Source organism: Urocitellus parryii, chromosome 14, assembly GCF_045843805.1.
Source record: "Urocitellus parryii isolate mUroPar1 chromosome 14, mUroPar1.hap1, whole genome shotgun sequence".
NCBI lineage: Eukaryota > Metazoa > Chordata > Mammalia > Rodentia > Sciuridae > Urocitellus > Urocitellus parryii.
In genome coordinates this window covers 12867117-12891371 of record NC_135544.1, presented here as the reverse complement: position 1 = coordinate 12891371, position 24255 = coordinate 12867117, and the positions used below count along the sequence as shown (strand labels likewise).

Below are 24255 nucleotides of genomic sequence, written 5' to 3'. Positions count from 1 at the left end.
AATAAGAGCTTGGAAGTAACTTAATAAATTAGGTGAATTTTTTTTCTTTGAAGAAATCAACAAGGAGATGTATCCATGAGCAATTTCATTTAGTTTTTAAATTTTATATTATTTTTCTATTACTTGGCAAACAGAATAGGGCATATCTTCTTCTGAGGGAAAAGCATCCACAGCTGTTTGCTGTTAGTCAGTGATCAGGTAGGGCAGGATTATTTCTGGCTGTATATATAAACTCTCCTCTGTGAGGACAACAGCTCTCAGCACAGGAGAATATGGCATACTGTAGAGGAGGGATATAAATGGCACGGTATGATTTCAGGCAGAACCCTGACCTTCATTGTCCGGCTCCACTTACCCTCCAATGGGGTCTCCCCATTGGGGAGAAGGTGGTCTCTTAACCACTTGGGTGGAGGGTTGCCTCTAAGGTCTTATCCCTGGCATTCTTCAGGAAGCTCAGAACTGCAGTTCCTCCAGTGCCCCTGTCTTCTAAAGCCTGAGGTGGCCCTGGGAGATGGTCTAGCCTCCTGCTCCTTGCTCTGGCTGCAGCTGTGACGAGGTATCTGGTCACCACGGTGATATGATAACTGCGCAGTTCTGCCAGGGCCTCCAGACACTGGTTATAGGCTGTCAGACAGTGTCCGTGGCCAGAGGATAGGATGAAGTCCCTCAGTGAAGGAGCTGAGTGGATTTCTTCTATGAAGGCCTTATGGGAAGGAGGCATGTAGTCCCTCATTCTGTACAGAAAGTCAGCTGAAAGAAACAACCCAGAATGATCTTAGCACCATGTGGGATTTTAGGAAAGCTTGGCTGCTTTTCCAGATAAGAAGGCACCAAAGACTGTGGATGGTGTCCTAACACAATCTACTTGCTGGCTTTTCTGCTTGTAGATGTCATATATTCAAATGTGAATTTCTGACTGTTGACAGGAGATAGAGGAAAGGAAGCAAGTGCATTGCAGATAGCTGAATTGGAACTAGATCTGTCAACCAATGTATAAATATTTATCATATACCAAATAGAAACCAAGTGTGTAGTTGCCAGCTTCTATGAGGGATATCCATAAATGTAGGATACAAACCTTAAACTAACTTGCTAAATACTCTCATAAATTTTGTTTCCTAAGTGCTTTTTTTTTTTTGGATGGAGTCCTAAGAACCATAAAAGTTAGAATGTTTATAAGGGCCCAAACACAAAGAATGAGCAACTGTGTTACTAATAGACTCTTGAAGCCAAGTTGGTTAAAAATCAACAGATACGTATGGCAAGTTCATTATGTGCTTAATATTATGTGTAGTATAGCAGGTATTAATATCATCGATGAAAAAATTCATGAAAATTTTTCATGGTTCCACAGAATTGACTTTTGTCATAGAGATGATTCTATGACACTGAATTTTGCTCATTTTTTTCTAATCCAACTTGAAAACTTTTTAGTACGAAGTGCCTTTTTTGCAGCTGTTAAGCACATAGCTCGGTGCTGGCAAGAAAGGAAATGAGCAATTTCAAGCTTCCAAAATGACAGACCCCCCTCTTCTGGGCCAAATGGATTTGGCTGGAACTTGTACCATTTCATGGGGAAGGACTGCAGTGGAGAACTTCAGACCCATTTCCATCTGGCTCCAGACTCAGCCACATGTCGTACCTTCAAACTCCAGATTTCCCCATTTTAGAAAAAGGAAGCTACACGCCTAAGGATCCAAATAAAAATTACAGAGAACAGCTGGAATTATGGCAATGTTTTAAGATTTGCAAAAGGAAAGCCAAGATCCTGCTAAGATCTGGAGTCAATTGACTTGACACCATAACATGTGGCAGGCACACAGTGTCCTAACTGATTTAGGGCAGTACAGACTGCCTGACATTCTCGCTTAGATTTGGTTTTATCATTTGGTAAAAACACCTCTTTGTTCACCCTCCCCTTGGAAAAAGAAAAGAAAATGCCTGACTTACCACTTTCCTTGCTGTGATGAATGCCCAGGAACTCATCAAAGGCATGAAGTACTGAGCTCTGAGCTGCACTCCCTCCAGAGTATTTCAAGGGTTCTTTGGAGATTCCTTCATATATTAGCCCCATGGGCATTGCTGGGTTATCTTTCCATCTAAGCAGAAGTAAAAATCAGGGAGAAGTGGGTAATAGGAGTGAGGAATATATTTTTCCATATGGAGAGTGAGTGAGAAAGCGAATATAGAAGTGGTGGTTTGGGGACAAGGGATAGGGAGTCTTTGCAGGATATGTTCTGATGCATCATCAACCTCAGCTTCATAACTCGCTAAGGAATTGCAGCCCTTCTGAACCTTGATTACCTGATGCTTGTAATTATAAAAGCTCAACTTCACAAATGCACGCAAATACACACACATATGCATACAACACTCTCACACACACACACACACACACACACACACACACACACACTCACACATAAACATTATTGATTTCTCTCCCCAGAAACAATAACTGTAACAGTTGTCTCATTAAACTATCAGTCCTAAATATGACCTGCTTTTATGAGAATTGCATTTACCAAATGCTCTGTTGACAGCAGGCTCTAGGAATATGGGCAGCCACAAAGAGAACATTACACAACCCTGGGGCTTACCAGAGGGCCAATGGCACAGCATGGAGAAGGACTGGTGCCTGGACTCATAGTCTCACTCAGATCAAGTGGGCTCTCCTCCCCATCCCTCCAGACCTCTCCTCTCCTGCTTCTTTGGTTGCCTTCTTTGTTGTCTTCCCTGAGCCTCCTCTTTCTGCTGCCACCTCCTTTACTCACTTTTCTGTGTCTGACTGTTTACAGTTTTGACCAGTGACCAGTGCCCCTGCTGATTCCACAGTGAGACAGGACAATAGCCACGGGAGCTCACTACATCCGCACCTGTGGTGCTCTATGGTTTATAAAGCGCCTTCATATCCATGTTCTCACTTCACCTCTTGCAAGTAGATCAGGGCAGATTTTTTTTAACCTCCATTTAGAGATAAAGAAACAAAGACTCATGGAAGTTAAGTCCCCAGGGTCATATTGTTAAAAACCATGAAACCAGATGTTGAATTCCAAACTTGTAATTACCTATTTTATTATTCCCTCAGAACACCATTTTGTAGATTCTACTTCTACTCAGGAAAAGAATCTTTACCTCTTGTGGCTGGGATCAAGCCACCTTCCCTGTTACGACAGATTACATAACAGATACACATCGATGTTCCCTGTTCTTCCTGTACTTATAAGTCAACAGAGAAGGGATGCGAAACATATACAAAAGCCACAGACTCTTCTGCTAGCTGTGTGTGAACTTCCTCAAATACTGCCCTGAGGTTACAAAGGCTAGAAGGGGCAGGGTTGTTTTCTTTGGGCCTGGCTGTCCTGTGGTATTCACTGGGTGAACAGCACAGTAGCCCTGGCAGTTTAGGATGCTATCACTCTGGAAAGAGATCAAGTACAGAAAGCAAAGCAGGGCACATGGGAAGAGGGAAGGAAAGAGTCCCACTGTGGGATGATGACAAGCTGTAGCTGTTAGGAGCAAGGCCTCTGATCTAGGCAGATAGAGATTTTAATCTCAACTTTTCTACTTATTAACTGTGAGTCTGGACTCAGTTAAACTTTCTTAGATGCTGTTTCCTCATGAGAGTAATATCAGTTATTTACCTCATTGGATCATTGTGAAAACTAATCAAAATAACATTTGCCCAGTCCTGGAATACATGGAAGCATTAGATAAACATTAGTATTTTTAATCATATTATTCAGAAAGAGGTGGAATTCCTAATTCCCTTTTATTTTTTTATTTTTTTAAAGATGGACACAATAACTTTGTTTATTTTATTTATTTTTATGTGGTGCTGAGGACCGAACCCAGTGCCTCACGAGTCTGAGGCAAGCACTCTACTGCTGAGCTATAACCCCCTAATTCCCTTTTCATTATTTGGTAACTGGACAAATATTTCTTAAGCTCAGGTACCCCAATTTGTATCTACTTCCTATAACAGAAGAATTTAATGAGATCCAGAGAGGTTTTGTGACTTGTCCAATGTCAGGACCCTGATCTATTAAAATTGCTGAATGATAGGTATTCTGTGGTGGAGAAATGTAGAACACATAACTACCTCTGGGTGAAAATCAGAACCATGACACACCTGCAGACTTGATCCGATTTTTCTATAATTTGGATGATGACCTATGATCATCTCAATCTCTTTTATTATTTCCTCCCTATCTTGGAACACTTCTAAATGTTGGAGAGGTCATTCCTTGGACTTCTCAGTACTCTTTGTTTTTACAAGTGATCTTAACTAGTCTCTTAACAAAACCAACTTTAACTATTTAAAAATTTAAACTTATACCTGGACGCCACCCCATACTTCAGAATCGTATGTCTCCCCACTTGAGCTCTCCACAGGATGAACATGCCCTTGAAGTAATCTCCCAGGACCCCTCCCTGTTTCCCAAGCCTGTTTCTCCTACAGTCTTCCCAGCAGAAGAGATAACAGAATGAATTTTTTTCAGTGGGTTAGGCCAAGAAACCTTACAATCACTGTACACTGGTGTACTTCAATTCCTTGTGTAATCCAAACAGCAAATTCTGTTAACCTTAGCATCAATATACACACAGATTCTGGCCATTTCTCAACACCTTCACTATTGCCACCCTAGTCCAGGCTACCACACTGAATCCTAGTAATGGTTTCTCAAACACTTTACTTGTTTTCAAATAGTCTATTTTCCACTCAGCAGCTAGAATGATGATCCGAAACCAAAGACAGATCATGCCATTACTCTCAAAACCGCTCACCTCACTGAGAGAGGAAGAGCCAACATGCCCTCACATCGCATCTGAATCTTTCTCATTCTCCCTGTGCGGTCCAGCCCTGCAGTTCTCCCATCATGACAAAAAAGGCAATGACAATGACCCTCCATCCAGGTCATTGCAATTGTTGTTCCTTTTGCTTAGAACAGGAATCTGGGTGGATCACTCTCTTACTTCCTTCAAGTGTTTGCTCAAATGCTCAAATGCCACTTGTGATGTGGTATTCCTGGATGACAATTAGCAAATAAGACATTTCAGCCCCCACACCTAACACTCTTTCCCGAATACCTTATATTCTGGTTATCATTTCCCTACATTGCCCATTGTTGCAACACACATTGTAGGATCCTTGCCTTTACAAGGCCCACTTGTTTTCCATGTTTATTTATTTATTATCTGTTCTCCCTCCTTCAAACAAGAACCAAGATGTTGTTTTGCTTCACTGCTCTGTTCTCAGCACATACAACTGTACCTGGTATGTGGTAAGCACTCATCATTAAATATCCGGTGAATGAATGAATGAAAAAATAGCATTCTATATATCTGTATCTAATATCCAGAATATGCTAACCCAAAGGCATTTCTTGAAAGGATCCAGCCAGCTTAAAAGAATTACCAGATATTTCAAATTATCAAGACACATTAACCAAACTCCTTTTAGTGTCCCAAGGTGGAGACAATATATTGAAGCCATATTGAAGAACTAAAGAAACCCCAGTGCGGAGGATCAAAAAAAGAAAAGATAAAATTGATGTTCTCTAGCTAGAGTAAGTTCAGTTCGAGGAAGAGAAATTGGATTTCTCTGAGCAGCCTGAGTATCAATCCCATGTACTCTTGGGCCCAGGAGTATTGTAGCGTATTTCTAACAACCCCAAGAAAATGGGAAGTTTAAACAACAGATTTGATATGACATCTTTTCCATAGAGGCATCTAACTTCCCTAAGAAATTTAATGTGAGTGGGAACTAAAGGGAATATTCTCATTTACAGATGAAATGCCTCAACTTTCCTAAATAAAAATTTTTTTAAAAGGAATAAACAAAAAATAATAAATCAAACATGGGACAAATCAAGTACAAAAGAATAAATTTGCATTTTCCAAGACAACCCTCTTGGGAATTCTCAACAGTTCAGATGTTTTGGCCATCTATACATACTATACCTTTACAATTTAGTACTGGCCACATAGTTACATGGGAAATATTTTGAGGATTAGAAATTGATGGGGAGGCATTTATGTAGATTAGAGTTAAAATGTGCCACTGACCCAGAACTTATTTTAATGAAAACATAGTCACTCTCTGGTGCTCATCTAATCATGAAGATTTCAGAGGATGTGGTTCATTTTTATCTGATGTCTTTGACATAAAGATGTAGAACTTATTTATTCACTTGAAAGATGCTGTGGTGCATGGAATTCTAAAAAGAGTTCTCCAAAATTTCCACTCTCATTTCTAGAACTGTTAATATTAAGCGATATCTTGTCAATGTGGTGTATTATATGTCGAGGCAGAAGAGACTTTGCAGATGTTAATTAAGGTTACTGATTGATTAGCTTCAATACAGCGAGTTATCCTGCATTATCTGGGTGAACTGAATCTAATCACACACCTTTAAGTGCACAGTTTCCTCTGTGTACTGGCAGGGGAAAAAGGAGTCAGAGAAACTTGCAGAAGAGAAGGATTAGAGGTGGTGTTCCTGAGGTGGAAGGAGCCACTTCAGGGATCAGCAGGCCCTAGAAACGGAGAGAAACTCCTGCCCAGCTGTCTGCAGGAAAACAGTTCTCAGTTCTAGGACTCCAAAAATACTGCATTCTTGCAGCAACCTCTGAGTTTGGAAGCCAATCTTCACTCAGAACCTCAGCTAAAGGGCAACCCAGCAGATACTCTGACTCCAGTCCCTTGAGATTCTAGACAGAAAACCCAACTGAGCTTGTCTGGACTTCAGATCTACAGAACTGTGAGATGATAAAAGCACATTGTTTAAAGCTGCTAAATCTGTGGTAATTTGTTATGTGACAAATGAAAAATGAATACAGATTTAGAAAGCAAAGTGAAGCACAAAGAGATTTTCCTGGAATAAATGTTTCCTAAATCCCGGTCTATTTCTGTATGTAGTGTAAGCTTTCTCTAGGGTTCCATAAACTTTTGTTAAAAAATAAATGGATCTTTTTTTTTTCATGTCTAATCCTACCAAAGGTATACAAAGAAAGCCTAATTTCTCAGCTATGAGCTCAACTCTTTTTGCATACACTTCCCTCCTGTGTTAGTTCGTTTTCTATGAGAGAAAAAAAAATACCAGAGATGATCATTATACAAGAAAGAAAATTTTATTTTAGCTCAGAGTTTCAGAAGTTTCAGTCCATGGTCACATGATCCTATCACTTAAGGACTATAGAGAGACAGGGACAGTGTGGTGGAGCAAGGCTGCTCACCTCATGGCAGCCAGGAGCTTCCAGGGTCCCAATATCTCTTCCAAAGGCATGCGTACACTGACCTACTTCCTTCCTCTAAGCCCCACCTGGAAGAGATTCCACTGACTCCCAATAGCGCACACCAGCCTCTAGACAGCATTTAATATCCAAACCATAATAATCTACCTATTTGTTTCATTTCCTCCCTTAAGTCACGTAATCATTACTCTAAAGTTACTCTAAAAACCTTGCTTTTCACCATTTAAACATTAAACACACACACACACACACACACACGCGCGCGCGCGCACACACACACAAATTGTCAAATGTGAATAGGAAGGCAATCTGATTAAAACAAACAATGTCTTAGTCTATGCCTGCTGCTATAACAAAATATTTTTCACTGGATAATTTGTAAGTAATAGAAATTTATTTATTTCTTGTAGTTGTAGAGCCTGTGAAGTCATAGATCAAGGCACTCACAGGATCAGGCTGCTGAAGACCTAGTCTCTTGCTTCCAGATGACTCCCTTGAATGTTGTGTTCTCACAGAGTGGAAAAGGTGGAAGGGTAAAAAGGGCCTAGTGGTGGTTTTTTGTTTGTTTATTTGTTTGTTGTTTTTATTTTATCAGTGCCAAGGAATAAACCCAGGGCCTCATGGATACTAAGTAAGTGCTCTACCACCAGGCTACATCCCTAGCCCTCCCCAAACCTTTTCAAAGTGCTTTAGTGCCTTTCACAAGAGCATAGCTCTGATGTCCTACTCTCCTTCCAGAGACTCTACCTTTTAATACCCTCATCTTGTTGATTAGGTTGCAATATAAAGAAATTTCAAAGGGGTGCAGACATCAAACCATACAGAGTATCTCTTCTAGAGACTTTGGAAGAACATTTCTATATTGTTATCTATTTCCACTTGCTTCAATAACAAGGGAAGAGAATGGGTATAAGTGATAGAGTTATGTGGGTGAAATATTGAACCCTGTCATCAAAGTGGGAGTCTAGGAAAAGCGAATATAAAGGTATCTAATATGAAGACCTAAAGACCCTAACTTAGTCAGCCTTTTATATCATTTGCAGATGGTGCCCCACTTCCTTGATCCAAGAGTGGATCCAGATGATTACTTTGCTAGCAAGGGTCACTGGGTATGTTTCTTACTTTAGGGAGGTTCTGTTTGTTTCTCTTCTCATAAGTTTGGAAAATGCTACAGAGGCCTCATGCAGAGAAACACTTGAACTATGCTTACCCAGAGAGAAAGATCCGGATGACTGCATAAAATATGTCTGGATCTACATAATCTGGAAAAGCAATCAGAATATGAACTTTACTACAGGCAAAAGAAAACAATTGGTTACATGTGCATGGGCCCTGCTGCTCTCCTGGGGCTGCATCCTCTATCTGATCTGCACCGAGACCAGAATGGAAGTAGCCACAAGAGGCAGATGGAATGCTGTCTTCTGTGGTCCCCCTCATTGGCCCTTACAGAACTTTTAAATGATTCCATATGCTGGCCTTTTCTATTTATGGAACTTCCCTTTCTTACTTAATCACAACAAGGCCATCCTCAAAATTAATATTTTAAAGAGACATGATTTGTGAGAGAATGTGGGAAGGGGAGGGAAGAAAAGCAGAGAGTCACCCCACTCAAGGTTTCCACAAGAGAGGGAAGCCAAATCCATCCATGCTCAGGTTGAGGGTCTGTGTACTCAACAAAGGACACAGGCAGGGAGTACCCATCGTCCAGGATTGTCACAACAAGTCAGATACAAATGCATTTAGATCTAAACTGCATTTGTTCATGTGTTCATCCCTTGCTGAATCTACGTCGAAGCTTGAGGATAACTGATCCTACTAGTTTGTTAATTTGTATGTAAAGAAGTATGTTCTCTTCTTTTTACTAAATTTCTTTCGTTAGCTTTGGAGAGCCATTCTGTCCCCTTTTCACAATATGTCAGGTCACACAATATATATGGGGCCCCTCTGAATTCTGTGACCTCCTACATGTTCATCTGATCCAAATTCCTATCTAGGTTGTTTTGTTTCTTAAAAGAAAAAGAAAAATCTATTAAATGAGGCCAAATAACATTTCCTAACCATTGGTTTCCCTTTTCTACCATCATGCATAGTCTGTGATCCTCCATCTCTTTCCCATCTCTGTTTTCTATGAACCATCATGGACTCAGGTAGCTCGAACTTTTAGTCGCTTACTTTCGTCTCAGAGTGTTCAAATGTTCCTGGATAATGTCACATTCTCACCTCTCATGTCTGACAATGACCAAGTGTTGGATTTTTCTCCTTAGTAATACTTCTTGGTTTTACCCCCTTTGGCACTCTGTCCCCACCACAGTACTTTGTGCTGAAGCAGAAATGATTGGAAGTAATTTAATATTTTACGTAAATTAACATATGAGAGCAGTCAAATGATTATTTCAATGTATGTAAAATATTTTTAAAGTAAAGTAATTGTAATAGATTTTTTAAAAATTCATTCATGATTAAAGCAACCAAATAATTCAGCTAAATCGGAATTTCTATGTCTCTTACTTACATTCTTAAACTGATAAAAAGACATCTACAAAAAGTGCTATGCTTAATAGCAAAATATTAAAAATAACTCTTTTAAAGAGTAGAACTAAAAAAAGGTCAATATTTCCATTCAGGACTGTCCCTTACTTTGAAAGAAATTAAAGAAAAACTAGGACATGAAAGGATAATCTTTATATACTGGACCCATGGACAAGAAAATTCAATATCTAAGAGAAGAAATGCATTAAAGAGAACAGAGTTCTTTGTGGAATATGTCAGGTCACAAGTTATATAACTTTGTAAGACATTCTGCTTATAACATCACAACATCTGTAGCACATGTAACTAAAAAAAAAAACAGCAGAGTGTACAAAAAAAGAAAAAACAATAAGTAAAAGGTGAAGTTCAATATGAAAGTGAGGAAAGACACACATCTTACAGAAAATGGATATGAATGGTGAGTCTATGCCTGTATGAATGTGTATGTGCACACACACACACACACACAGATATAAGAAAGAAACAGAAACAGTTATGAACTTACCAGATATGAGAGAAATTGCAAATACAAACATGAAGAAACACCATTTCATATCTATCTAATTGGCAATAACCAAATAGATAACTGAATAAATGAGTGAAATGAATTAGTAAATGAATAGAACAATATTAAATGCCAGTGAGGTAGGATTTCAGTTATTACATAAGCAGTGACATCCTTAGATTGCTCCATCCTTTACTAACTTTCAGTTTTACTAACTAGCACTGAACTGCTTTGAGGGCAATTCGGTGCTAGTTAGTAAAACTGAAGATGTACATACCTTCTTATTGTGCAATTCAACTCCTTGGCATCTACCTTAGAGATGGTAGTCTCTTAAGTACAGACACCAGGAGTCATGGACATGAATACTTGTAGTGGCATTGCTTTTAACAGCAAAACAAACACAGCGGCTGGGGTTGTGGCTCAGAGGTAGAACCCTTGCCTAGCATGTGTGAGGCACTGGGTTCCATTCTCAGCACCACATAAAAATAAATGAATAAAATAAAGGTCCATCAAAGTCTAAAATAATTATAAAAAACACAAAATAAACAAACAAAAAAGAGAAATAACCCAGAAAAAATAAGTAAATTACAATCTAGTTGTACAAAAACCTGCTATGTAACAGTGACAAGGCACCAAATTTATATGACCTACAAAGTCGGCGCTTGGTGAAATGGGCAGGATTCGGGAAGAAAACATACATCTTGATTCTTCTTATTCTTCTTTTTTAAGGTTCAAAAGCATGTAAAATAATGTACTATTATGAAATACTTTCATAACGAAAATTTACAGAAGTGAAAGAGAACAACTAATATAGTAATCCACATGTTGACAACAGGAAAAATGTTTTGGGGAAATGAAGTTGAAAGGAAGCATTTAGAAGGTTCAAAGTTTTAGGTAACAGTCCACTTTTTAAGTTGAAAGCTGGGCATGAGGGTTTTATTTTACTATTTTTCTATATATTCAATTTTATGTTGTTTCATCCTTGAAAAAAGGCGGCCAGCAAAACACCATGTCCCCAAAATGCCACTTTCCATTCCCAAGAACCTGGCCAAGTCAAGGGAAAATGAATGCAGGGCCACACTGGAATGTCCAGATAAGCACTATCTTGAAGAACACTGACTCGTTCTCTCATGCACTGGGAACTGGGGCAAACTAGCATTATCTGCAGGAACCACTTTCTTGCACGTATGCTAAGCTCCTTGGGATGCTGGGCATACAAATGGGATGAAGCAATCTAAGGATGTCACTGCTTATGTAACCTAATGCCCGTCCCTGTAGGAACTGGTGCAGAACAGACCACTGTGGAAAGATGTACGCTAGTCCAGCCAGCTACCCCTAGAAAAAGTGCTTTGACAGAGACACTACTTTCTGACAAAGCCTCTTGAGGGACAGAGGTGCTATCTATCCAGTCTGAGGCCACTGTAAGCAGTTTTTAGTCAACCTTATGTATCACGTGCCATTTCTGGGTATCTTGTTTTGTTCTATCCATTTGCTTTACCACAACTGGGTTGTGGACAATACATATATTCTATATTGTTTATACATTAAATATTTTGTTCTTTTTTTTCCAGAAAACAACTTAGTGTTTATAGTATATAAGGCTATTAGTAGGTTCAGAATTGATTCAAAATCTGGTATTTGTTGTTGTTACCACCCAGTTGATTTTCTGGGATAAATTTTAAGCAATTTTTTGGGGGGACTACTACAAATACTGTCTAAGGGATCCCAAGTAGATAATTTCTTCCACTACCAACATAGTGCCTTGGGTCAATATGTATCTTTTGGCTGAGAAAGATGTTTCCTAAAACCCCTTCCAAATGACTTCCTAGCAGAGTGGGAAAATGGCATTGTGGTCTAAGGCTTCTGCTCAGATGGCACTCCCAGGTGCATTCAGTGCCTGGATAAATATCTTCCCATGTTTCTGTTGTTGTTCAGCAATGTGCAAAATAGGAGGCTGAGGATGTAGCTCAGTAGTAGAGTGCCTGCCTCACACCCAGCATTGAAAATAAATAAACAAACAAATAAAATATTGGTTAAATAATCTCCTTTGAAACTCATGTGAATCTCAAGAAAACCTATGTGGTTGTGGTCAATTTGCATGAAGCTCATCAAAATTTTTACGTTATAAACATTATGATGATATTGGTGATGGTGACAATGATGATGAAACCAAGGAATCCTGCTTTTGAAGCTATTTAGGAATAGAGATAATGGGTTTTTATGCTGGGAAGAAGCTTTTAAACAAAGAGAACTCAAAAAGATCAAGGTCACAAGAACTGTAGACCCAGAATGACTGCAGTATTGTCATGTTGTATGCATGTTCACCACAATCCCACTGAGAGACGTGATGTGGCCAGTGCTCTATTGGCCAACTCAGAAGGCAAGGCTTGGAGGGTGGCCACTCTAGGAGATTGAACTCCACTTTCCAGGGTCTTGACCACTAAGCTGCATCTTGGAAAGCCATATATCTCCACTGAATGTCCCACCATTACCTTAAGTTTAATGAGTATTTTTTAAATTCTCCCTTTTTAATTTTTAAGAAAGTCATTTATTGAGACTAGGTCATACATGCATTTGGTACACAATTTAAGAAGTACAACAAGGTTGAGAAGAAACAGTATGCTTTTCTGATACTCAGGTTCCCAATGCCACTTTCCCTGGTCAAATTTATTGGCTTCCATAGAACATTTTATGTAGAATATTCTCTTTAATTATTGAGCAAATGTTTCAGACCTTACTGCTATTCTCAATCTCTTGAAGATATATATATGTGTATCTATTTTTTTTATTTTTAAGCTATCAATATATTTTGAGTCATAATCTTCTCACAAATTAACTCTAATATCTAGCAGCATTTTTCCTTTGGCTTCACTGTTTCACCAAATCCCAACCACTGGAATTGCTAATGACCATTACCCATTGCCCAAATCTGAGAAAATTATTGAAAAATGTAAGAAATCACCAATTAAACTTAGCATCCTTCCCGTAAATCCCCATCTACTCTGAAAAACAACCAACCAAGCAGAACTTGATTCCATCCAAAGGCATCATGATTTTTGTTTTAGTATCCAGATTTGAAATTATACATACATATTTGATACCTATTTCTGCTACTAAATGTACCTAAACTTTGCCCATCCTCAGTCTTTTTTTTAAATGTTTCATTCATTTTTCCTGTTTCCATCATTGCTTCAGCCTCTTCCTCTCTTCCCAGGTTTGATAGCAAAGTTGTCAGGGTTTAAGCAGCTCTCAGGCCCTGGATGAGACCAGGGTTCTTCCAGAGAAAGTAACTTTGGGATTAATATATAAGCAGAAGTTGACTAGGAGAAGGGTGAGTAGGAAAAAGTGTTTGGCCAGAGGCAAAAGCAAGAACACAGACCTTGAAATAGAAGAAATAAGGCTATTTTCAGTAACTAAAAGCTAGTATCAGAAAAAGGTACCGAAGAGAAACTTGGTAGCAAACAAAGTTAGGTTAAAATTAAAACAGCATAAAAAAAAATAAATAAAAAAAAAATTAAAACAGCATGGAGTCATATCAGAAAAGGGTCTTAGAGAAAAGGTTAAGGATTTGGGCTTTATCCCTAGGGTAAACTAGTGCTATTTAATAGAAATGTGGTACGATCCACATGTAGAATTTTCAATTTTGTTGTAACATTCCAAAAAAAATTAAGCAAGATTAAAATCAATAGTGTATTTTACTTAACCCCAAATATCCATAATATTATCATTTCAATATTTACTCAGTATAAAAATTACTCATGAGGTTTTTTTTATAATAATTCTATGCATGCACTCACACTTCTATCTTACAGCAAATTTAGTTTGGATGCTAAATTTTATTTTATTTTATTTTTTAGTAACTAGTTGATTTTTGATTAACATGAATTAATTGTACATATTAATGGGGTCTGATATGGTATTTTTATATGAATACCCAGCATGCACCAATCAATTTAAGTCTCCCTTCTTCAATTCTCACCACCCACAGCATTTCCTATTTCTAGTAATCACTCTTCTATATTGAAGTCAACTTGGTTTTGGATGCCACATTTTCAATAATTAGGTGAAATATAGTCTTTGTCATAATAAAAGGGCTTTTAACTGAAAATTATTTTATTCTGATTCAATTTTTAAATTTTATTGAATTCAAATTAAAACCCAAAATTTAGTTTCCCAATCATACTGACCACATTCAAGTGTTCAAATGCCACATGTGGCTAGAGGCAGCTGTATGGGACAGGGCCCACATGGACACTCAGAATCTTAAGATCAAAAGTGATACAGCCTGATTTACACTTTAAAGGTTCACTCAAGGTGTTGTGTAGACAATGAATTAGACCAGGTAAAAATAGATGATGGAAAGGATTTGGAAAGGTACTGCAGAAGTCCATGCAAGAGTTGGTGATGAAAACAAATGAAGAAAAAGATATGAATGATATTTAAGAAAGAGACTTCCAGTTGTATAGTGGAGTGCTATTATGAATTGGACCTATTTTTTTTTTACTGTGAACAACCAAAAACTCTGAATAAAACATAAAAACATCTAAAAGACATCTAAGATCTGTGATAACAGCAAGGAACTACTAGACAGATAGGCCCTTGTTTGCCAGATTTGAATCAAGGTGGTTCAGGATTTTAGTGTTCCCAAGAATCAGGAAGAACTAAATGCAAATGCTTCCTTATTCCAGTCTCAAAACACTGCTTGCAAATATTATTTCATGGATAATCAGCATTGCATAGTGAAAAAGAAAAAAATCAACACGCAATAAAAGATGATGACCAACTGACAGAACCCACTGGGGGAAAAAAAAAGAAAAGAAATAAGACGCAAACAGCAACCACCAAAGAAGTTAGATGCACACAGAGAAGCTCTGAGAAGCAATCAGGGGGAAAGATGGAATGAAAGCTATGTCTCAACAGTGACGAAGGAAACCTGAAGATGCTGTAATGATATATTTAACATCTGAAAGAATATAACTGCTAACAAAACTATTTTTCAGATAAAAAAAATCAGGTGAATTTTAGATGGAAGAATTTACCTAGCTAGGCGCAGGGGTGCACACCTTTAATCTCAGCAGCTGAGGCAGGATTATCACAAGTTCAAAGCCAACCTCAGCAATTTAGTGAGGCCCTAAGCACTTAGTGAGACCCTGTGTCTAAATAAAAATATAAAAAAGGGTTGGGGATGTGGCTCAGTGGTTGAATGCCCCTGGGTTCAATCCCCAGGAACAAACAAATAATAAATACATAAGAGTTTAGCCATAGCAGCTGCTCACTAGAGGAAATCCTAAGAGATGTGCTTCAGATGGAATAAATATGTGTAAAGAGTGACAAGCAAGCTGGGGAGGTGACACATACCCCTGTGCCCAGCGACTTAGGAGACTGAGTCCCAGCCTGGGCAATTTAGCAACACCTGATCTCAAAATGAAATTAAAAAGGTCTGGAGATGTAGGTTAGTGGTTGAGCGCTTGCCCCTGGACTCAATCCCCAGCAACAAAACGAGTGAAGATTTTAAAAGTTTGTAAATAAATAAGCAAATCAAAGTAAAGTATAACCAGATAAAATCATAATAATTATTGTAGATTTTTATGTAGTTTTGATGTATGATATGTAATTTAAGTTTTCATGTCTCTAAGAAGTCTTCTCTAAAGATTGATAAAAATCTTCAATATTTTGTGAGCTCTTTGTGTATACAGAGGTCTATTTTCAGACTTACCCCATAAACATGATAAAATTGGACTTAAGGTAAATAAAAATTGAAATTAAGTTGGGGTTCAATGGCTTTGATATATTCTAATTACTGTGTGTAACTGACTCATGAGTGAAGACAAACATTAGAAATGTTAATATGATTTTATCATTATATAGAATTTAACATAGAAGAATTCCAGTGTTAATTATTTTCCAATTAGATTCAGACAAAATGAGTTCACAAATTAAATCAGAAAATTCCTTTGAAAAAACTAAGTGAACATTCAGAAGAGAATGAATAGAAGTTCACACTACAGTTTAGCTCCAATTTACTTAGAAAATATAATTTAATAGCACATACTAAGTTGTTAGAAGGAAACATCCTGCCTCCACATCAGTGTTTAGAGAAAATTTCTTAAAGCTGCCAATGGATTAAGGAGGAGTCAGAAATTTGGTTGACTCAGAAGAAAACAAAGGCAATTTTTTTCATGGCTCTTTGGAGAGATATTTATCATTTAGCTTTTCCAAGAAAAAAAATTAACTCTTAGAGAATGAGAACTATCAGTAAACATGGCAAATATTATGTCTGTAAACAATTCAAGTGCTTGAAAATCTGAAGATATTTTATCTTTCTGATGGATTGCAGAGCTCACACCTGGTTGAACACTGTGTAATCCACCAATTCAAATGAAGAGCTAGACATAGACCCTGCAAGAGTCACAATATTGACATGAGTAAGTGAAGGCAAGTTAAGATGAATATGATAATTTCAGCACTGTGATGGCCTCTTATGGGGAGGCAGAGAATGAAAACAGAGTAGTCTCGTTTTATAGTCAGTAGTAAGCACTGTGTCAATCTCTGTAAATATGGACAGAGACCCAGTGAACTGGGATGCATAGCATGGTAGTTCTCTGAAGTACCAACTGCAGTCTAGAAAGAGCATTTTCTACTCTGCCTTAAGTATGAACAGGCCTGCATGCCTGGAAAGGGTGTATTTATGAAGGAAAGAAGAAGCATATCTGACACTTCCTACATTTGGGCTCTGAAAGAAGTATTTGTTTAGGTAAGTTCCACTTTGGGGATTGAAAGCCCAGCTCTCTTATGCAGATTGCAATTCTGATTTCAGAATAACAAGCTGCTACTCTCTACCTACTGGCATTATATTCTGTTGGTCTGGTTTCTGCCCAGGACAAGGTGGAGATGGCTTGTCTCTGCTTTGCAGTGTCTGGGAACTCTGTTGGGAAGACCTGAGGACTGAGGATAACTTGATATTGGAGCCTAGAATCGTTGAAAGGATCATTCACTCCTGTGCCAGGTGCTTTCTGAAACACCTCTCTGTGTGGTTTTTCTCCTCCTGCAGCATGGTGCCCTCAGGGGCACTGGACTTTTTACATGGTGTCTCCATATACAAGACAGAAGATGCCTCACCTTCTCTAGCCTGGCCTCAGAAGTCATCAGGAGCTGTTCCCTCAACTGCACTCTATTGATCAAGACCAGGCACACACACTCCTCTCTGGAGGAGAGGAGTTTCGGGTCACGTTGATGAGGAGCTCATGGAAGGACATGGGAGAATGTTGTGGCCATCTTTGGAAAATACAGATATGTTCACTATTTCTCCATAGAGGTAGACATGAGTGGTAGTAAAATCTTGAAAACAAACATGACTGCGTGGGAAAATTTGTCTTTGGGGAAAACAAGAAGGTTATCCCTGGTACTATCCCAGACCATCAGACCTACTGCAGAAGATAATTATGACAGCAAAAGAGGTTGCTCTAGACTTAGGAAGTGACTAGAAAACCTCCGCCAGACATTAGATGAGTCCACTTACTGCTCCATTCACTGTGACCTGTGCAGAGACTCTCATAGCCCCTCAAAACTACTCCTGGTACTCATCGATAAGATCCAAAGTCACCTGCACTGTGTCTGGTTATCATCCCATCCTGAATAACGATCTCAAGTTGTCTTGGTGACACAAAACTCTATCTCACTACCTAGGGGAACTTGTCTGGCAATATACCTACTGACCATGAGGATGTTAAGGGTAAGATACAAGGAAATGGGAAAAAAATGAAAATAGAAAGTGTGTAACAGAGAAGTTGATTGGAAATAATACATAATCCGGTGATTTGGGGAAGACTTCTACTAGTGCAGAGCATCCAGATGATTAACAAATTTATTTAACTTATGTAAGGTGCAAATCTCAGCACCACCTTCTCCCTTCTCCTATCAGGTTTCCTCTGAACAAGCTTTTTCCCAGAATCTTTCAGGGAAACAGGATCCAGGGAAGTAGATACTTAGCCTCTACTTTTCTCATGCTAATGGATCACACCCTTCTCCCAAACCTTCCTTAAACACTCACCAGTCATGATTTTTAGATTTCTCTGGCAGAGGAAGTTAAAGAGCCTGCGAGAAATTGGACATTGAATGTAGTAAACAGAATAAGATGTAACTCAGGAGGGACAGGCCACTTAACTGGCCACAATTCATTACAATTCATGCTTGTACTAGACACAGAGGCCTTAAGCCAGAGTCAGTCATCTCAGATACCAACAGAGAGAAAAGAATCCAAAGGAAGAATATAAAGTAAAACTCCATCATCACAATCCTGCCTTGCAGCCTCCAAACATGGCTGGAGGCAGCACACAAGACCAATATTACAGGGTTGGCCCATCCCCTCTTCCCAAGCTTCCTACAAGACCAAAAATATATCTGGCCTCTGAAGAGAGGAAATTATGCTAATCCCAGGAAAATATAAAGAAGGGCAAAACTGTGAAAATGTCTCTACAGACTCATTCTCTTAGAACAGCAAAATTGGGTCTACTTTAAAAGAAAGATAGTGCACCAGCGCCATCTTGTGGAAAGATCAGTCCTCACCTATTTTGGATGTACCCAAACTCTAGGCCCTCTTTCCCACCTGCAGAGCCCTCAACCTCTTGGATCCTTTAGGAGCAAGGGGGCATTATACCATGCATTCGTCCTAAGGTTCTGGTCATGTCCTGGATGCAGAGCTTCAGTTGCTGCAGGGCCGCGAGTAGGGCATCCTGGCTGGGCTGCAGGACAGCATGCATTGCTTGAGCAAGTGCCTGGGGATGAGATTGCTTTGTTTGCCAGCATTCTCTTAAAGCCCACTGAGGTTCCATGGCTGGGGAACCCAGGGGCAGGCACCCCATAAACTGCTAGATTGTCACATATTCCTGGGAGTATTCTTAATATGAGATTTGCAGTGAAGTCTATTGAAAGCCAGAATCTTTCTGGCATCTTCCAGACAGAACCCTGGTTAGGTTTTTCTGATTCTTTCTAGTGGCTGCTACTCCTTATACACCTTGAAGAGACTAAGCTCTATCATTTTCATCCCTTTTTCTTTTGGATTTATTACACATTATGTCCATTTCTACTATATTGTCAACTAGGGCATCCTAACTCCAAAGCTCTGTCTTTGATAAAAATCAGACAGATTCTAAAGCTCCCCCAGCCTTTTCTGATACATGTGGGATACCTGAAAAAAATTCAAACCTGCAATCCCCAGGGCAAGGTCAACTTAATGCTGCCTTCTGGCACTAAATACCTAAAATACATTTCATTTCATTTTTCTCTGAGGCTATATAGCAATGTTTTCTGCCAGGAATATATTTGTGTGGCTCTCGATTTCTCTCTCTCTCTCTCTCTCTCTCTCTCTCTCTCTCTCTCTCTCTCTCTCCATTCAGGTGTTAACTTAGCTGTCATTTCTCTGGGGAGGCTTTGCCGAATCCTTTAACTCTAGACTTGTCTTTTCATGAAACATGACATTTTTTCTCCTTCTCACTCTATATTAATCCATCTCCCTCCACTAGATCCTGTGCTTCCGTCAAGGCTGGAACAATTTCCATCTTGATTTCTCATTCCTAGAGTGATGCATACAGAAATTATCTACTCCAAGTTTTACAGCAGTTAAGCAAATGAAGCTAATACTGTGGACTGGAGTTGAGATCTTTTCTCTCAGATTTGAAGTAAGTAGGACAAGGTTAATATTCATCTACATTGAGAAATCTACTTCAGAGAAAGGAAACTGGGGTTGGGGAGAGTGAGCTCGGACTAATTTCTCAAATTTAAAAGAAAAAAAAAGCTATAAAGTGAGAAGATACCTTAATTCCAGGCACAGCTGCTTTCTCCACTAAAACAGTCACCAGTATGAAGCCACGCAGACTCTCTCCCCCAGGAAACAGGATGATGGTGTCCAGGTTACTTGGGAAGGAGATTGTCACATGGTTAAAAGGGTGGACACTGTGCTACAAATACTCAGTGCCATAGGTCTCCACCAAGTAGCCTACTACCGATAAGTCAGGAAAACATGCTTTCCACTCCTTAAGACAAACCTGAGGATGAGTATCTATCTTCAGCAGCATCATGGAGGAATGAGAATAATACGTTCAAATCCAAATTCACCTTACCTGAGGACTCTCACTCAAAGTTTAGCATGGCCCTGATGGTCCTGGACTATCAACCCAGTGGAATGGCCAGGTGAAGTATGGATAGGCAGTTCTTAGCTAAAGGTATAGCTGTTTCTTGAGGATCACATCATTGTTGTCCAAAGATGAGGAGTCTTCGAGCTGGGGTAACCATGCTCCTTTCTTACATATATAAAATTATGGCCCAAAGACACAAAATGGCTTGTTCAGGGTCAACATATAACTCCTATAGCACATAACCAGACCAGTGTTCCTTTTAATCTGGAACTAAATGCCATCCAATATACCAGGAGCTGTAAGACCATTACAGAGGAATACATCTTTTTTAAAATGACCAGTTGTCCTTTAGATTGATTCAAATATCTCAGATGTCGATCCAGTCTAAAAAACCTACGAAGTTAACTCCAAAGATTACTGTAAAATAGATGTCTCTCACACCTTAAGTATAAGAACAGAGCAAAACAAACCAAATGAGAACAAAATAAAACTTAAGACAGGAATTGCATTATTCAACAGAGTTACATTAGCGTGGGGAGTGATATTTTCGCCTTTCACCCCCCCCACCTCCTGAACTACAGCTTTTATTCTTTTATTCTTTAATGGAGGCTGAGGTCTGAGGATGGGAGAAACAACAGTGGCTTCAGGGGTAGCTTTGCTTTTTAGGGAAAGTGGAGCCTAAGAATGTCTTGGCCATACCTGCCCCATGAGCTCTACTCCATATAATAATGAGATTTTTCAAAGAGATTCTTCTATAGGTGTAATCTGCCTACAATTTGATTTTCATAGAAGTTATTGTAAGACAGAAATATTTTTCAAAGCATTAGATTTCAAAGAGTCAAATACTTGGTGAGGTTATTTTTTAAATCTGTTTCCTTCTATTGTACTTTACTTGCTTTATTGTGCATAGATTGGAAAATCAAGAAATAAAGAAAAGTAAGTTCCTCATTCTTACAAGGCAAAATCAACCATCTCCAACTTTTGGACTGTTAATTTTTGGCATTTTCCTTTTTATCTTTTTTATGCATACAAATAAATTAGTGCAATACAAATAAATTAGGATATTCATGTTCTATTATAAGCTTCAAAATTTAGCTTAGATTCTAGAGTAAAAGATTTCTGACAACTTACCTAATTTCCAGGGGTCTAGCCAAAGTTAAGTTATTGGAAACCACCAAGAGAAAGAAAAAAAGAAGAAATAATTGAGTTTGTAAACCAGATATAGCTTCCAGGGTCACATGTACCCAGGCACACACACTCATGAGTGATACACACGACTAATACATATATTGACATACATCTTGCACATCATTGGCTATGCCTGGACTAGGAACCACTGTGTGGTTCCAGTGAACATATTGTTTGTGTCACCCTTTGACATTTGTCATGCTCTGCTTTGTCTCATTATTTAGCCACTTTGGAAGTCCTTCACTACTATGCTTTTATTTATTATTCAAAGCAGTTAGCTCTGTGCTAGGCATATTAAAAGACTTCAAGATGTACCAACAAGCATTTGTGAGGAAGCCCAGGACTGTGTCTGCTTATCTGGGATTAAATAAGCCCAACACTCTCACTTTGTAGGACGCCAGCCTTCTTTTTTGTGTTTTGACTTTCCCAATCCAGTACTGCCATTTTTCCCTTTAATCTTCCTGTCTCCGAACTTTATTCTGAATTGTAAATCCAGCTTATTCAATATCCAATGCATTGACAAGAATAATTCATGTGTGTTCATTCATTATTTCTTCCCACCCAAATTCTAAGCTAGATTTTGCTATTTTCAATGATCACCACTTCTGTTATTAAAGCATAATTGGTCAAAATTAAAATGTAATTATTCAACAAAACAAATTTCCAGGTCTTAGAGGTCCTGAAATGACCCATTGATTCTTCTTCTAATGGGAATATAAATTAACCCTAATAGCTAAGTTGTGTATTAAGTATTTACTCCTTTACAGTTGAGTCCCTTCATCTCCTTTAGGAATCCTTGGCTACCTACAACCATTGTGCTGAAGAAGTTCTTCCTCACATCCAACCTGAATGTTTCTTCAGATATTTTAATCTGTCACAAAAGTAAGTGCTATATCTTGCATCTATAGCCAGAAATAAATTTGTCTGTGAAAATAAAAGTTCAATGGGAAATTTAATACTTCTCTCTCACTCATTTCTGACTACTGGATTTCTTACTTGTTACAAAATCATGCATTTGTTCCACAGACAAAAGCTTTTATTCCCAGCAGAATTATCAAAAAAAGTGATATGTTAGGTAGAATTGATGACATTATCAGTCTAACATACCTAGATCACCAACTCTCGAATCATATACAATCATTATTTTATGATCACTGTATACTGATCATTTATTGAAGGTTCTGACTTGACTTCAATGGATGGCATATCAGGGAAGAAACAATTTGATCAGAAGGAATAAATGAAGTAGGATTAGGGGAAAAAAGAGTGAAGTAGGATTATACAGGACCTCAAAGGTTGGGTTAAAAATTTTAGATATGATGTGACAACAGCAAGAAAAAGTGGGCCATGTATTCAGAGTGGATTTTGGGGACACTTATGATCAAGTTTAATCTTTCTTTGGGACCACAAAAACAGACAATCAATGTGAACATCCCTAATGATAAAGGAACTAAAAAGTCTGGACTTTCCTTGTGGAGAGAGGTGAAGTTTTAAGACCACCTTATACTGAGTTTCAAAATCCAAAATGTTCTCTCCCTTTCTTACCCTTCTGGGTTCCTTTTGGTCCAGTTTGCCAGCACCAAGTCAGAGTGTACCAAGATAGGAGGGAGCCCCAAGTTCCTGGAGACTTCCACAAAGGGAATGGCAAGATTTCTTGGCAGCACCTTTCAAATATAAATCCAGACAAATATCATATTCTAGGAAGAATGTGGCAGAGGAAATACCTATCTACAGTTGTCTTTTATTCCAGCAATCCTGTGGTCAAGAAATGATTTGAGGATCACATTTGAATTAGCAGAGTGATCCTTATTCACATGCTTCATGCAGATATCCGTGAACAGTAACTTAGTGGCAGCACTGTTTATGAGTACACACTGCAACATGTATGAAAATTACTAACCTCAGAAACTGGCTATGCAAAAAAACAGTACTAAAGCAGGAGCTAAAGAAATTAGCAGTGGGAAAAACTCTTTCTCTAGACAGATAGTTAGACCTCTAGATACGGGGATACACATAGATGGAAATACATGGGTGTGCTTGTGTGTTTGTGTGTCAATCAGAGAGATCAGAGCACACTGGAGAAGAGTGAGAAAGAAGACATTTCAGTCTGTGTGGAAACCAAGTCTGTTGGTCACTTCCTAAGTCAAACCGAATAATGACTTTCAAATAAACCATTTCTGGACAGACACTATTTACCTTCTTCTATCTCCTCTGACTCTTTGCATAATTTTTTGTAGTTTCAACCTACACTTTGAGATATGAAGTCCCTGGTTCCATTACTCATGGTATGACATCTTTAAAATACACCTAATCTCCTTACACCCAATGGATCCTTCAAGTCACGGAACCCCTAGCCCCGACTCTACCTTTTCAGCTGTTAATCTTTGGAGTTCTCTTGAACAGATGCCACAGAGCCTTATCTGCTTACATCCCAGAAAAGCTACTCAGATCCATGGGATTCTCTATTTAAATTAAAGTTAGATTAGTCCAAATTAAAAAAAAAAACATATGTATGCTCCTCATCTCTTCATCTCATATTCTTTTAAGATAGAAATATCTTTAAAGAAGCTCTACTTCACTTTGTTGTTGTGTTTTTTTTAACTTGGAGTTTTAGGTAGATTTGGGAAAACATTTTTAGATAAAAAA

At 38.5% G+C, this 24255-nt stretch overlaps 1 protein-coding gene across 1 annotated transcript in view; it reads right to left on the bottom strand.

The window, feature by feature from the left end:
* Window positions 1-337: 337 nt before the first annotated feature.
* Window positions 338-24255, bottom strand: part of Ido2 (indoleamine 2,3-dioxygenase 2) — a 50736-nt gene continuing 26818 nt past the window's right edge. The window contains exons 4-10 of the mRNA XM_026414251.2: window positions 23155-23273; window positions 21553-21567; window positions 20101-20200; window positions 18945-19062; window positions 8465-8516; window positions 1951-2099; window positions 338-750 (exon numbers count right to left, since the gene is read on the bottom strand). Of these exons, the coding sequence (XP_026270036.2) occupies window positions 395-750; window positions 1951-2099; window positions 8465-8516; window positions 18945-19062; window positions 20101-20200; window positions 21553-21567; window positions 23155-23273 (909 nt within the window). The 3' untranslated portion in view covers window positions 338-394. The remainder of the gene's footprint in view (window positions 751-1950; window positions 2100-8464; window positions 8517-18944; window positions 19063-20100; window positions 20201-21552; window positions 21568-23154; window positions 23274-24255) is intronic.